This window comes from Chelonoidis abingdonii, chromosome 2, assembly GCF_003597395.2.
Source record: "Chelonoidis abingdonii isolate Lonesome George chromosome 2, CheloAbing_2.0, whole genome shotgun sequence".
Lineage (NCBI taxonomy): Eukaryota > Metazoa > Chordata > Testudines > Testudinidae > Chelonoidis > Chelonoidis abingdonii.
Genome location: NC_133770.1, coordinates 193716701 through 193733100, shown reverse-complemented (window position 1 = coordinate 193733100; position 16400 = coordinate 193716701). Strand labels below are relative to the sequence as shown.

The 16400-nt window shown below is 39.7% G+C and overlaps 1 protein-coding gene across 6 annotated transcripts in view; it reads left to right on the top strand.

Annotated features, from left to right (window-relative positions):
- ATP9B (ATPase phospholipid transporting 9B (putative)) overlaps nucleotides 1–16400 on the top strand; it is a 313691-nt gene that overhangs the window by 87811 nt on the left and 209480 nt on the right. For all 6 annotated transcript variants that reach the window (XM_075062887.1, XM_075062888.1, XM_075062889.1 and 3 more), the window contains one exon: nucleotides 13389–13440. In XM_075062887.1, coding sequence (XP_074918988.1) covers nucleotides 13389–13440 — 52 coding nt within the window. The remainder of the gene's footprint in view (nucleotides 1–13388; nucleotides 13441–16400) is intronic.

Genomic DNA, 16400 nt, shown 5'->3' with positions numbered 1-16400 from the left:
GCTGAGGGGTTCGATAAAGAACAGAGGGTCTCTGGGGCAGTCGGGGCTCCCCCCCCAAGGTCGAGGGGGCAGAAGCTGTGGCAGGGCACTTTTGGGGGCCCCGCAGTCCCAGAGTGGCCCGAGGGGTTAGTGGGGGGCCAGGAGCAACTTGCTCCGCTTCCCTCACCCCAACCCCAGCTGTGTTGCTTGGGAGAGGGGGCTGGGGGGAAGGGATCCCCCCCACCCCACCGCACCCCCCGCACTCACTGGTAGCCGCGGAAGCAGAGCAGCCCGGCCCCAGCCTGCTCCACCCCACCAGCTCCCAGCTGCAGCGCTCTGCTTCCCGCCACAGGTGAATACAGGGCTGTGCGTTCCCCAACCTCCCCATACTCACCTGTGGAAGGAAGCAGAGTGCTGAAGCTGGGAGGTGGCAGAGTGGAGCGGGCTGGGGCTGCGTCGCTCCGCTTTCTGCCGCAGATGAGTATGGGAGGCGTCCCTTCCCCAACCTCCTCATACTCACTGGTGGTGGGAAGCAGAGCTGCTCAGCCCCAGCCAGCCCCACTCTGCCAGATCCCAGCTGGGGCACTCTACTTCCCACCGCTGGTGAGTGCAGGACGTTTCCCCAGCCGCCCTCCAGCGACATGGCTGAGGCCATGTCATAAACAGATAGTGGGAGTTAATAGAACAGAAGTACTTTATATCTCTTTTGACTGTAAAGGGTTAACAAGTTCAGTAAGCCTGGCTGTCACCTGACCAGAGGACCAATCAGGGGACAGGATACTTTCAAATCTTGAGGGAGGGAAGTTTTTGTGTATACTGTTAGTTTTTGGTGGTTGTTCTCTCTGGGTTCTGAGAGTGACTGGACGTGCAACCAGGTTTCTCTCCAATCTCTCCAATACAGGCTCTTATCAGTTCTAAATAGTGAGTTCTAGGTAGATAAGGCAAGTTAGGCTTATGTTTGTTTTCTTTATTTGCAAATGTGCATTTGGCTGGAAGGAGTTCAAAATTGTATTTTGCTGAAAAGATTTTAATTTATACTGGTATACTTAGGCTGGGAGGGTATTCCCAGTGTCTATAGCTGAACCTGTACCTATTCCATCTTAAATTTTACAAAAATAATTCTTACTGTTTTTCTCTCTTTAATTAAAAGCTTTTCTTGTTTAAGAACCTGATTGTTTTTTTATTCTGGTGAGACCCCAGAGGACTGGGTCTGGAATCACCAGGAAATTGGTGGGGAGAAAGGAGGGAAGGGGGAGAGAGAGGCTAATTTCTCTCTGTATTAGGATTATTGTCTCTCTCAGGAAGAGTGTGGGAGGGGGAGAGAGAAGGAGGGGGGAAGGTGCATTTTCCTCTCTGTTTAAGATTCAAGGAGTTTGAATCACAGTAATCTTCCAGGATAACCCAGGGAGGGGAAGCCTGGGAGAGGCAACGGTGGGGGAAAGGGTTTACTTTCCTTGTGTTAAGATCCAGAGGGTCTGGGTCTTGGGGTTCCCCGGGCAAGGTCTTGGGGGGACCAGAGTGTGCCAGGCACTGGAATTCCTGGTTGGTGGCAGTGCTACAGGTTCTAAGCTGGTAATTGAGCTTAGAGGAATTCATGCTGGTACCCCATCTTTTGGACGCTAAGGTTCAGAGTGGGGAATTGTACCATGACAGGTCAGGTCAAGGAAATCGGAGCAGGCTGGGGCCGCATCGCTCCATTTCCCCGCTGCAGGTGAGTGTGAGGGGGTCATCCTTTCCCCAACCTCCCCGCACTCACTGGGGGCAGGAAGCGGAGTGCCTTGCCTGGGAGGTGGTGGAGTGGAGTGGGCTGGGGCCAGGCTGCTCCACTTCCCGCTGCTGCCAGTGAGTGCCGGAGGGGGTGGGGGGTAGATAGGGGTCAGAGCAGTTGGGACAGCAGAGTTGGGTGGGGTCCTGGGGGTGATTAGGGATGGGGGTCTCTGGAGGGGGCAGTCAGGGAACAAGGAATGGGTTGGGGGGGAAGCAAGTTTGATATAATGCGGTCTCATCTATAATGCGGTGAGATTTTTTTTGTCTCCCGAGGATCGCCTTATATCCAGGTAGAGGTGTATATAGCAGAGGCTGGTGTTTGGTCACTGTAGGCAAGTTTTCAGGGGCTTTTAAAGGTTGTGAATGAGGGGTCTTGGTATAAATTGAGTTTGATTAACTTCACTATCCCATCCTTTAAAGTGTCATTTCTCAAAATGTAGGGTAGTGCCCATCCAAGTTAGGGGTGGGAGGAGACATAGTCAGACTTGTTGATGGTTCTTGTGAGTTTTGGTTCTCATCTAAAATTAAATAATGAAATCTGTTGCTTTTGTGGTTATGGAGAAAACTTGGAGTGTGAATCATTTGTGAAATAAGATGGGTAGATAACACCACATGGCAACATTTCAGAAAGTGTGACTCATTTAAGTTTCCTGAAGTGAGAGCTCAGCTGTTAAAAGCTTGGGAAACACTATTCTGAAAGAAATGAAAATATTCTACTCTAATCAGGAAATGCTGCTTGTTCTTTCCTGTTTATCATGTACGCCTTGTACATGGTAGTCTGCAGGGCTGCTGCTAGCAGCTCAGGCTCCTGAAACAGATATAGAGTGGCTTGCAGAGTTTCCTTCTCAAAGAAATGCACCAGAGATGTCTTCCATAAGATCCTTTAGTGAACTGCCAGGTATGGCTGTGGTTAGCTTAAATGAGGTACGTTACAGAGAGAACCACCTAATGGCTGAACCACATGATACAGTTTAGCACTCTATTACATCTACTCCTTTTAGTTCTATATTTCTACCATTTACAAAATGTATACTATCATGTGATCTTTGAAGTTCAGTACATATCAATCTGGTAAGTGTCTCTGAATTGTAATTGTTTTCTAATTACATGACCTGAACTTGCAACATCTTCGTCATCTGGCTGTCCATTAGTTGCAGTGACTGGCTGTGGTTAGTTTGGAATCCATGAGTCACCATCGTCTTGATTTGCATCCACCCTCTTTAGAGTTTGTGCTGTTGATATTCTGAGGAACAAACTGTACATGTTGAAGGTTTCTGTTGAACTCTCCACTGTCACCCTTGATCACATATGATCTGAATTATTTTTCTTTACAACAGCTGGAGTTGTCCATCTTTTTCTCCATCCAGTTTGATGAAAACATGGTCAACAGGTTCTAGACCTAGCAGTTCTCTGATGTCTATTATAAAAGTATCTGTAAGCTCTTTTTTGCCTTTTTATGTGATTTGACTAGTCTCTTGATGTCTGACCATTTTGGACATAGAATTACAGTTCTGACTTTGGAACAGAATCTGAATTGTCTTCCCATCAGGAGTTGTGCTGGACTGTATCTAGTAGTTTTTATCCGTGCTGATTTGTAACTACAGAGAGCCAGCAATAGATCATCCTGCTGTAGGATTTTCTTGACTATGTATCCAGCTCTTTTAGCCTCTTCATTTGCTTGTGGAACATGGGTTGCTAGTTTATATGATCAAAATCATATTTTGTTTGGAATGATTAAAATTCTGCTGAAGTGGTCCATTGTCCATTACTACTTGTTCTGGAGTACCAAAATAAACAAAAGTGCACTTAAGTTTCTCAATAATACTGTCACGTTACCTCTTACAAGTACATTATTTTCCCTGGAAAAGTAGTCCACTTTGACCAGGTAATGATGTCCTCTGAATTTGCCTCAATCTGTTATCTCGACTCTTCCAAGGTCTGCCTGGTAGAGGTGGTGTTTTTAAGGTTTTTGGTTTTGTGTTGTTCTGTTTGTTCTGCAGTGTTCTCCTGCAGATACTTTATTCTTTGTCCTGTTGATGCCTCGCACCACACTCACTGGTTGCACTGCTTAGAGTATTTAGTTAGTCCTTGGTGTCCTTCATGGATGAGATTTAGCGTTTGTCCTCTCACTTTGATATTATGATGCAGTTGCCTTTAATCGTGAGTCCATTTGACTTGCTTAATTGTCCACATGCTGCAAAGTAGTTTCTTGTCGCTTCCTTAATGTCCTTTCAGTACTTGGGCCAGCTGGCCCTAATATAACTTATCTATTAACTCAAGAACCAGCCTGTCTCTGGTATTTTCATGTTTTGCAGTCTCAAAATAGTTTTTGGTTAATGCATACAGAGCTTTTATAAAACATTCAACATTTTCCCCTGGTTCTTGAATTCTCTGGTGAAAACATGCTTACGTAAACCCCATTTTTCTGAGGTGTAAAGTATGCCTCAAACATAGCCAGAACTCTTTCACAGTGATCATTATGACTGTCTTCAGTAATGATCACTTGAAAAACATTTAAAGATATGCTCTGCCTGTTTCCCCATAGCAAAAATTAAAGAGACTACCTGAAGTATCTGTTTCCATGTGGAGTTTGATTGTGATGCAAAATATTTCTAACTAGTGCTTCCAACCTATTCTGATGGTTTATCAAAACTGAAGTTATCATAAGCCTCTTCCCAAATCTGGACCTTAGCGTCCAAAAATCTGGGTGCCTAGCATGAACCCCTCTAAGCTCAATTTACCAGCTTAGATCTGATCTCGCTGCCACCATCCAAAATTTCCAGGGTTTTGGCTTCCTCTGGTCTCCCCAAAACCTTCCCTGGAGGGACCCCAAGACTCAAAACCCTGAGCCTACAACAAAGGGAAATAACCCACTTCCCTTCCCTCTCTCTCACCCAGACTTTCCTCTCTGGGCTAACCTGAGAGTATTGATGCAATCTCTTTACATCACAATACCAAGAAGCATGTCTCCTTTATTCACAAAAGAGACAACCCCCAAATACAAGGAAACAGAAGAGATTCTATCTCTCCTCCCCCTTAGCTTCTTCCCGCCCTGGGACATAGGAGAGTTATACACAGAGTGTAGTGTTTCCCCTCCCCCCGTCTTTCCTTTCTCCTTAACCAGAGAAAAACTCAAACAGGTTTTAAAAAGAAAGCTTTATATAAAAAGAAAGAAAAAAGACATAAATATCTCTTGTAACAAGATGACAATACAGGGCTATTGCTTATAAGAAAAATATGAAGAAACATGCTGAGTCAAAAAGATATCCAATTGAAACATTCCAGCAAGTTACACACACATAATACACCCAAAACAACATAAAAGCCTATATTGTTTTTCTACCTGTACTTACAATTGGAAACAGAAGATTAGAAGAAGAAAGAAGCTTCTCATAGCTAGAGACAAACAAAAAGACTCAGAGTCCAAAAATTCCCTCCCTGACTTTTAAAAATCCAGTTTCCTGATTGGTCCTCTGGTCAGGTGTTTGGTTCCCTTTGTTAACCCTTTACAGGTAAAAGAAACATTAACCCTTAGCTATCTGTTTTATGACAGAAGTACTCTAGGGCATTGAAGAGTATGTCTCCTTTGGCACTAGTTTACTTCTGACACTATGTCATGTGCAGCTTGTACATGGTAGGCCACAGGGCTGCTAGTAGCAGATCAGGCTTTTGTACCAGATATAGATTGACTATAGAGCAGTGTTTCTCAAACTGGGGTTGCTGCTTGTGTAGGGAAAGTCCCTAGTGGGCTGGGCCGGTTTGTTTACCTGCACCGTCCGCAGGTCCAGCCGATCGTGGATCCCACTGGCTGTGGTTCGCTGCAGGCCAATGGGAACTGCTGGAGTTGGTGGCCAGTAAGTCCCTCAGCCCGCGCTGCTTCTGGCAGCCCACATTGGCCTGGAGCAGCGAACCACGGCCAGTGGGAGCCGCAATCGGCCGAACCTGTGGATAGGTCAGGTAAACAAACTGACCTAGCCCACCAGGGGCTTTCCCAACACAAGCGGCGACCCCAGTTTGAGAAGAACTACTATAGAGCTTCCTTCTCAGAGAGAAACACCAGAGATGTCTTCTGTAAAGATCCTTTAATGAACTGGCACGTATGGCTGAGGCTAGTTTAAAATAAGGTCTGTTATGAACAGCACAACCTAGTGGCTTGACAGTATAATATAGTTTAGCATTCCATGAGGGGTGAAAACATTATCTAAGTATTAAGGCTTCATATAACAGTAATCTTAGCAGGGTCTTTTCAAGGGTATCTGTGCCATCCAGTATCAGCACTGGTGATGACGTGGTTAGATTTCTTTTGTAATCAGTGATTTTTTTTCAGCAATATTTGTTCTTAAATTTTTGGACTGTACAATGATGTATACTATGTATAGGGAATTTGCTTCTCTTTAACCTCTCCCTTTAACTAGTATATGGCCCTCTGACATCTCTGTTAGATATTAATTGGTCCCTGTATGTTCAACAGTTGGTAGCAATGGAATTGTCACAAAATTTGCAAAAGAATTGTGTTCCAATTTGATTTTTTTAAAGAAATGAGTTTTCTAATCTTGATTTGGAGAAAACATTCCAGATGTGAGTTGGATGCTATGGTGATCTATTCCTATGGAAAAGTAGATGGGATGCAGACTGCTACATTTGTCTCAATGTAATGTTAGTTCTGAAGCCTAGTAGCAATCATGATGGCAACAATATGTATTTCATTGTTGATCATCTTATCAGAAACAGTGAACGTGTCTTTCCATTGTTATTGAAATCAGTGGTGGGGAGTGGAACAGCTGCTTTCTTTTGGGTTGCTGAGATGAAGAGCAAAGAGCTCAAGTCTTCTCCTTAAATCTTACTGCCTCACTTCTCCATAAGAGCAGGAAAAAAGGAGATGCATCTTCTTTCCATTAGCCTCAACTCTGTCTTGAATACCATAAAGCTAAAGCTGTTCAAAACTTCAGAATTCGAATTGTTCAATGAAAATAACTTATTTTGGGGGGTGTGTGTGGGGAAATGGAGAACATTTTTCATAATATTTCTGTAGCTTCTCTTCTACAACCTTGTCCCTCTTCTCTTAAAGAAGAAATGGTACCTATGCCACTCTTCCCTTCAGTTAAATAGCAATGACCCCTGTCACTCTGGTCTCTGCCTCCTCTTTCCTCTGGTCTCTGCCTCCTTACTTTCCTCCTGTGAAGGAGTAACAGTGCTTTTGTTGAATTATTCCTCTATTCCTCCCTTTTCTGCAAAGAAGGAAGTCAGTGACTCTCTGGCCGATCCAACTTAGCCCATTCACCTGGGAAATCTTCTACGTGTCGTTGTCAAGTATGTTATTTCAGTTATATAGAAGAAAGAACATTCATGATTAATTATAGTAATAAAAAGGTAATAAGTTTAGTGAAACCAGGAAGGGAAAGAACATAGAATGAAAGCAAGACATATGTATTAACTTGCATTTAATTTTTGTTAAAATAAGAAGTTTGATGTTGACATTGATAATATTAAAGACAGTGCATGACTGGTTTCATACTTCACCAGGGCTAGTAGGCTTAATCCTCAGGCTAGCAGGTACCAGGCAGACTTTTCATGCACTAATAATAAATATAGTTTTGCTTTATAATGAGACTTTCTTCATAAAAGCTGATAGCCATTTGTAGAAAGGATATAGCTGAACATATGGTGATATTTGGGATTTCTGTTTAATTCTAAAGATGATGGATCAGGTTTGGTTTTTTGTTTGTTTATTTGTTTCTTTTTTGCCAAGGTATTGTCTGTTGGTTAAGTTTTTAGCTTCTTAACAAGAAACTGGAAGTTTTTAGGCATGAGGCCAGTAACCTGAGATGTGTTCAGTGGATTTATGTCCGAGTTGGCAGAGAAGTTGTAAAAATGTATTGCTAATCAAGAGGAAGACAAGATAGCTATTTAATTGTAGTTGTCATTTAAGAGAAGATTTATTTAATTTTGGAGTTGTCTTATGTATTTTCGTTTTTCACATACTATGAGTGCAACTAGTATAGATTACATTAGTAAAGTTAATTTTTACCAGTGTCTTTCCAGTTTGAACATAAGCTGTTCCTAGTTGAGTTGGTCTTAGTTCTTGCAAATTAATAGTAGGTCAAAAATGCCATCATTTGTTTCATTATTGTAATGTATTTCTTTAGATTCCTCTCCTTCTCTAGTACATAGCCACCATTGCAAAACTTTTCCACCAGTTGTAAAGACAGATGAATAGCCTCTTCCCAAAGAACCAGACTACTGCTGTTCAAGTAGGCTAGTAAATTTAAAACATTTTCTGTTGATGCATTTCCCAGGAAACAGAGTGTATGGGGACTGCTAGCTTTGTGGTATTTTGATTCATGAAAATGAAGAGTTTTGTATATCGGAGGTTTTTGCTATTGATTGGGATTTTAGGTTACTTCTAAAACATATAAATATCAATTATCAGTGTCTCCAAACTTAAGCAATTTTCAGACTATTCTCACTGTACTTTCTTGGGTGCCTAAGATAGTAGCAAACATCACTGCTGCTGTTCCGATAGCCTACCCTTCCCCAACAGGCTCTAGCTTCCCTTATCTATTGGACTTCCCCTCAAGCAGAATCGTTTCTCCCTTACCAGTTTTTTTTCGTCAATATGTGGGGGCAGACAGGCTGTAAGTTTTTTTCCAAAGGTTTCTTGAAGATTTTAAAACTCTTCTTGTCAGTCTTCAAAACTCAAACCAAAAAGAATCGCATATAATACTACAAAATCTGGCAGTTGACATATGTACAGGGTCAGCTCCACAGGTTTTGCCGCCCCAAGCAGCCTCCCCCCCCCCCCCCAAAAGCTGCGATCTGCGGCAATTCAGCGGGAGGTCCTTTGCTCCGACTGGGAGTGAGGGACCCTCCCCTGAATTGCTGCTGAATGGATGTGCCGCCCCTCTCCGTTGTGGCCGCCCCAAGTACCTGCTTGCTAAGCTGGTGCCTGGAGCTGGCCCTGCATATGTATGTTGACTGTGCTTTTCAAATAAGAGTATTGTAATTGAATACTGCTACAGGGAAGCCATTTCAGAAGTTCAAAATTTGCCCATTCTTGATATGACGATTAATGTCTCACTTGTAATGTAGAATGAGATGAAAAAGTAGTCTCTTTTGCTCTGTGATTTGAATTTTTGGGTAGTGTGACACAGTATAAAAGGAGGGTCCTTGGCACTCAAAGTACAAACCTAGGATCCTGCAGATGCTGTTTAGTTAGCTATCTTTCTGACTGTTGGACGGCTTAATCTGTTTTATTGCCGGAAGTAGGAGTAGTTAAGTGTGATCATTTTTGTCAAATTTGGTTGCTTCTAAGGTTTTGTGTGATGCACAGTGACTAAGGGAATAGGTGCCTGAGAATTTTTTAAATACATACATAATCCTATTTGACTTGGAACTATTATGGGTGGTAAGTCTTTTGGGTCATAAATGTTTTATCCCTGAATATGGAGATGGGGGTCTGTGTCTTGCCTATGAAAATGAACTTGTAATCTTTCTTGATTATTGTTTAAGGCTTGGTGAAAGGCGTTTAGAGGTAGTCATCAGTAAACAGGCACAACACAACAAAGAATAAACTGCCACCGGCCCATGCCAGCCGGCTCAGGCTGCAGGGCTGTTTCATTGCTGTGTAGACTTCTGGGCTTGGGCCGAAGCCCAGATTCTAGCTCTCTTTTGGGTAGGAGGGTCCTAAAGTTTAGTCTCCAGCCTGAGCCTGGAAGTCTACATAGCAATGAAGCAGCCCCTCAGCCTGATCCCCTTGAGCCCAAGTCAACTGACATGGCCCAGTTGCAGGTTTTTTTCTTTGCTGTCTAGACATGCCCTTATAGTGATGTTTGGAATAGAAGGTTTCAGAAATGTCATGTTGTAAATGTATTGAATTTCCTGTAAAACTTGTATTCAAAGGGTAATGTTATGCCTTGTATTATGATAACTCCTGAAAGCCCCAGTCAAGATCAGGGCACAGTTGTGGTAGACACTATACAAATGCATACTGAGAAACAAGCAGTGTCCAGAAGAGCTTACAATCTGAAGACTGTACACTAGGTTAATGAACTAGCCTTCCATCTTTTAGCAGCCTAACTTCAAATACTGGATTAGGGAAAAATCTGAAAATGAGATTAGTCCTGAGTTCGCAACTATTTGTACGCATCACAAACTCACTATGCAATTTGGCACAGTTGAAAGTTTATCCACAAAATAGAGCCAGAACAGTTTTTGATACTTCATTAATTTTGCAAATGATCATGATTGAAATTTGACTTACAGAGATGAAAGTTGGAGCTAGCCAAATTCCAACTGGAAATGAGATGCAGATGTTTAATAGGGTAATTAACCATTGGAACATCTCCAGGTTTGATTAAAAAAAAATAGTTGATTTAAAAAATTTTTAAAAGTGGATTTTTTTATTTAAATAGAATTTTTTAATTTAAATCAATTTTTTATTTAAATTAAATGCTGGTTTACTTTTGAAATAAATAAACCTGTTTAAAATTAAATTTCAAATTGACAATCTACACTAAGGCCTAAATGTATTGTAACATATTAAAGTAATTTAAATTGAATACAAAAATATTTAATAGTTGATATTTGCTGCCAGTTTTTAGAGAAAGTCAAACTACTGGCTAAGCAACTACAACTAGAGTTTAAGTGCCAAGCCAGATTTGACAACAGTAGCCTCTTTTGGAAGTGCAAAGAGTACTTTCCTTATTTCAGTTCATTCAGCTAGTTCAGTTTAATGACTAGTTCATTCAAAGTTAAGAGACCAGTTGGGATTTGGAAAAAAGCAGGAAAGCTTGTTTTCTGTCTTCCAGTGCATGAATAAAAAATAGGTTTGAGGATGAGATCTACTAGTTCTAAAATCTTGAAACACGGGGACCAGAAACATTCAGGTCAGTTTACTAACTTTAGATAGTACTTCCTTAATTTAATAAATCAGTTAGTTTTAAATGCAAAACAAGTTTTTATATTGTTTTCTTATGTCTGACACATTTAAAATAGTTTTATTTAATAGAAAAAATTAAAATGCTGTTCTTATGCATTTTTAATTGATTTGAATTTCCATCCAAATAGAGCTTGACACAAATCACAAGTAAAAAAGCAATCATTTGGTAAATGAGAAATGCATTATTCACCATTTTCTGACATAAAAATGTAAAAATTAAAAATCTGAATAAGTGTAAGTTAAGGCATATAATTGCTTAATTGTGTGTAGATGTAATGTATCCTCCTGATTAGTAAAAAGCACCACATTGAGTGTAAAGACAATATTTAGCTGAAAATCAACATATTGTAGTTGTTACCAACAATGAAACTCAGTCTTTCATTAAAAAAATAACTAAAATGTACAAAAGTACAAATTTAATTAAATTTAATTACTTCAATTATTTAAATCAGGGTTGTGAGTTCAATCCTTGAGGGGGCCACTTAGGGATCTAGGGCAAAAATCAGTACTTGGTCCTGCTAGTGAAGGCAGGGGACTGGACTCGATGGTCTTTCAAGGTCCCTTCCAGTTCTAGGAGATAGGTATATCTCCAATTATTAAATCAAAATTTCTGGCTTGCAGAGTTAAATCATGATTAAAGTCAGTGATTTAATTTGCTTTGGTTTAAATCAGTCCACACTGGAACAAACTTATCAAGGATTGTGGTGTATTCACCATTACTGACATTTATTAAATCATGTTTGGATATTTTCTCTAAAATAAATGCTCTAGTTCAAACAGAAATTAATTCAGGAAAGTCTATGGCTTGTGTTACACAGGTCAGACTAGATGATCACAGTGGGCTCTTCTGGCCATATAGTCAATGAATCATCTGTGAAAGCTGTGTGGAAAAACTCGCTAAGTGTCTTCATGCGCTTTGTGTGCTCAAGACAGTACATTTAGTCCATCGCCGTATGTGAGTCCTAAATTTACTCAGAAGTTTAAAAACGGCAAAATTCTATTCAGGCCCATCGTGCATGTATGCATCTTCCAAAATTGCATCAAGAAATGTAATTAGCATGTCGCATGTGTTCTTTCTCCCCAGCTTTCAGCTTCCCCAGGGGAAAGCTATGTGAGAATTACTCTTTGAGACTGAGGCCTGGTCTACACTAGATGGGGGATTGATCTGCGTTATGGAACTTCAGCTACTTAGGTCGGCTTGCCACTCCCCTGTCAACTCTGCCTGCGCCTCTTGTGGCGGTGGAGTACAGGAGTCAACGGGAGAGCGCTTGGGGGATGATTTATCTAGACGCGATAAATGGATCCCCGCCTGCCAATCTGGGGGGTACTGTAGACCTACCTGAGTGTGGTGGTTTGTTTTTTTTTTCCCCAGAGAAAGTGTATGGAAATATACAAAATGTACTAAGAAATGTACTGTGTAGTTTGCCAGTGGCATATGAATTGAAACATATATAATCAGCATTTGATTAAACCTCAAACTATGATTTGATGACTTCAGCAACTCAGCCAGAGGCTAGGAGTCTATTACAGGAGTGGGTAGATGAGATTCTGTGCCCTGCAATGTGTAGGAGTTCAGACTAGATGATCATGATGGAGCCCTTCTGACCTGAAAGTCTATGAGGCATAGAAATCCCCATCGTAGCTAAAGGTGGCCTGTGAACAGAAAGAAAATATTTTTTTAATTTTTGTGCTGCTTTAGTATTGAGGCCCATGTATGTTGTCACTTCAGACCTAAATTATGCAGTAGGGAACTCCAAATTATGCAATACTGTGTTCTTTCTCTCTTTGTGCTACTCCCAAAAGTCCTTAACTCATCATTCCTTTGCAGTCCAGTCCAGTATCCTTATGGTATTTGTTTGAGAATTTGGAAAGAAAAAGATCAAACGAATGCCAGCGTGCTACAGATTTATGTACTGACATACTGCAGAACTCTATTGTGGAAGATGTGTAGAGTGTTTTGGCTTTTTTTAAATGGTGGGGGAGTGGGAGATTGACAGTTGAGTAAAGGACAATTTGTTTTTTTGAAACCCACGAATGTTCGGGACAGCCTTTCTGTATGCAGGAGATAGGTGTGGCTTTTCATACTGGAGAGGAAATACATCTCCTCTTTTTCTTTTCTTTTCTTTTCTTTTCTTTTTTTTTTCGGAGGGGGAGGGGACAGGGACAGAAGTTCCCTCATCTCTAAAATGGGATAATAGTCCTGCCCTGCCTCCCTAAGTTGTGAAAACAAATCCAGAAATAGTCAAGAGACATACTCTAGTGATGTGGTCCATATAAGTACCAAGACAGATACTTCAACTTGCACCATGGGATCTACTATCCTCTCCCCATACAAAACAAGTAATGGGTGAGGATTTGACCCACTAAAATTGTTTTCTTTTGAAGATTTTAGTTGGTCCTTCAACATTACATAATTGTATTTTTTTTGACTGAAAACAGCAGTTAAGAAGATACTCCTTATTAAAATTCTTCAGGCATTTAAGAGATCCACTTATAGGGAGGATCTGAAAGGCTTAACTGTTTGTTTATTCTATAATTTTTCTAAAATATTGATTTCTGAATTGCAAATGCTGAATTAAAGTACTTTGATAAATCCTATTTTAATTGCATTTCAATCCAAGTGTGACCCTTAGTTGCTGATCTTATTGGACATTTGATTGGAATGATTTTTTTTCTTACAAATATAAATATGCTTTTTCCCCAGAATCAACGAATCCCATCTGACATGGTATTTCTCAGAACTTCAGAGAAAACTGGTATGTTTAGATACTTTAACCTTATTGGTGGAGCTTTGTGGGTACAGGGAATTTTTTGTTTGTGTACTTGGTGTTTTGATTTGGAATGGTTATAAAGGTCTATGGTAGCAGATGGACCATTGATAATACAGTGTATAAGCATTATTTTTGTGAGCTGTGAGACATTTATGGACCATAACAAATCTGAGCAGATCAGGAATCCATGTTATAAACTACAGTGCATGACACTTCTAAAATGTGCTCGCTTGACTGAATGTGTTGATTTATTATACATACATCTCTTTATCTAGTACTCAAATACTTAACCCAGCTATTGAAGCAAAGGCAGACTGAGACTATTTTGTGTATTTGGATTAAAGATATGAATAACTGTTTGGTAGAATATGACAGTATGTATAAGATATATATTTTATATGACCTTTTATCTGTATATATTGCAAGTAAAATGGAAATAAGTACAGTTGCATGTTTTTTACTAAATCATTACCAGTTTACTGATGTAATTGCATTCTATTCAATATGTAACGGCAATATGTGATTCTAATGGTTTATATAATTTTTAAGATTGACTTCTAAATGAAGATTTAGGAAGGCTGTGAACAGCTTACTCAGAACAGTTACTGCTACTTAGCACTTACTATATAAAATGTCTTATACTGTGCTAACATTAATTTGCTGTGATTAGAGCTGTGCGGGAACTGGCATTTCTACTTTGTGGGCAACTCCATGATTTCAAAATTGGTTTTGTTCCAAATCAGAATAAAAAGAGAGAATTTTTAAACTTCCTGCTAAATGAATTTCTGGAAAAAAATTGTTTTCACTGAATCAAAATGTTTTGCCTCTGTTTCAACATTTAAAATTCTTATACTATACAAAATTTTGAAAGAGAGTCAAAATGTTTCATTTAAAAAATGTTGAAGTGGAATGTTATAACCTTATCAATACGTTTTTTTCTGGAATGACTTTTTTTTTTAATTCACACATTGCCACAGAAAGTTTTGGTTTTGACAAAATAGCAATTTCCAGTAGAAAAATTTAAAATTTACCAACTGTAGTTCTGACAACATACCAGTGAAAGAAATAAGTAGTATTTATCCCCATTTTAAGAAGGAAGTCTATTTCAGAGCTTAACTATCCTTATAGTGTAAAAGATTTTCCTATTATCTAACCTAAATCTCTCTTGCTTCAAATTGAACCAGTAATTTCTTGTTTTACCTTTACTGGACATGGAGAACAATTGAACACTGTCCTCTTTATAGCAGCCCTTAATATATTTGAAGATGGGTATCAGGTCCCCCATCAGTCTTCTTTTCTTAAGACTAAACATACTCAGTTTTTTAAACCTTTCCTCATAGGTCAGGTTTTCTAATGCTTTTATCATTTTTGATAGTCTCCTCTGGGTTCTTCCAGTTTGTCCACATCTTTCCTAAAGCATGGTGCCCAGAATTACATGCAGTACTCCAGCTGAGGCCTCACCCATGCTGAGTAGACTGGGACAGTTACTTCCTAAGTCTTACATACAACACTCCTGTTAATACTCCCAGAATGATATTAGTCTTTTTTACAACTGCATCACATTGTTGACCCCTATTCAATTTGTGATCCTCTATAATCCCCAGAATCTTTAGATTAGTGCTACTCATCCCTCACCAGTTATTCCCCATTTTATAGCTGTGCATTTGATTTTTTCCTTCCTAAGAGCAATACTTTACACTTGTCTTCATTGAATGTTATCGGTTGATTTCAGACCAATTCTCCAATTTGTCAAGGTCATTTTGAATTCTAAACTCATCCTGCAAAGTGCTTCTAATCCCTCACAGCTTGGTATTTACAAATTTTATAAGCATGCTCTCCACTCTGTTGTTCTAATCATTAATGGCAATATTGAATATTATTGGACCCAGGACTGACCCCTGCGGGGCTCCACTAGATAAGCCCTCCTGGTTTGACACAAACCATGGGTTGCTATCCTAAGTATGGTCTTTCAACCAATTGTGCATCTACCTGATGGTAATTTCACCTAAATGACAGTTCCCTGGTTTGTTTATGAAAATATCATTGGGGGGGACTGTCAAAGACTTTACTAAAATCAAGATGTATTATGTCTGCTGTTTCTCCTTACCAACTAGGCCAGTAATCCTGTCAAAGAAGGAAATTAGGTTGGTTTGGCATGATTAGTTCTTGAGAAATCCATGCTGGCTATTCCTTATAACCTTCTTATTCTCCAGGTGCTTACAAATTAATTGTTTATTAATTTGTTCCAAAATCTTTCCAGTTATCACAGTTTGCTTACTGGTCTTTCATTCCCTGGGTTCCATTTGTTCCCCCTTTTCAAGATCGGTACTATGTTTGCCCTACTGTCTGCTGGGACCTCATCCATGCTCAGAGTTCTTGAAGGTAATTGCTTATGGTTCTGAGATTGCATCAGCTAGTTTCTTAAGTATCTTGGGATGAATTTCATCAGGCCCTGCCCACTTGAATACATTAAACTTACTTAAATATTCTTTAACTTGTTCTTTCTCTATTCAGACTTATGATTCTTTGCGCTTATTGTTACTATGAATTATGTTGATTGTCTGGTCACCATTAACCATAAGTAAAGACAACAGCAAAATAGGTAGTAAACACTTGGCCTTTTTGATGTTGCCCATTATTAGTTCTCCTTCCTCACTAAATAGAGGATCTACACTTTTAGTCTTTCTCTTGCTCCTAATGTATTTATAGAACCTCTTCTTATTGCCTTTTATGTCCATGGGTAGGTGTAACTGTTTGTCTTAGCCTTTCTAATGTTGTCCTTACATGCTTGTGCTATTCTATTCCTTCCTTACAATTTTTCCATATTTCCACTTTTTGTAGGATTCCCTTTTGATTTTCAGGTAATTGAATTGCTCCTGGTGTTGCTATATTACCATTATATTCTTTCTATATTTCATTAAAGATGGCTGTTGTACCTTTAACAT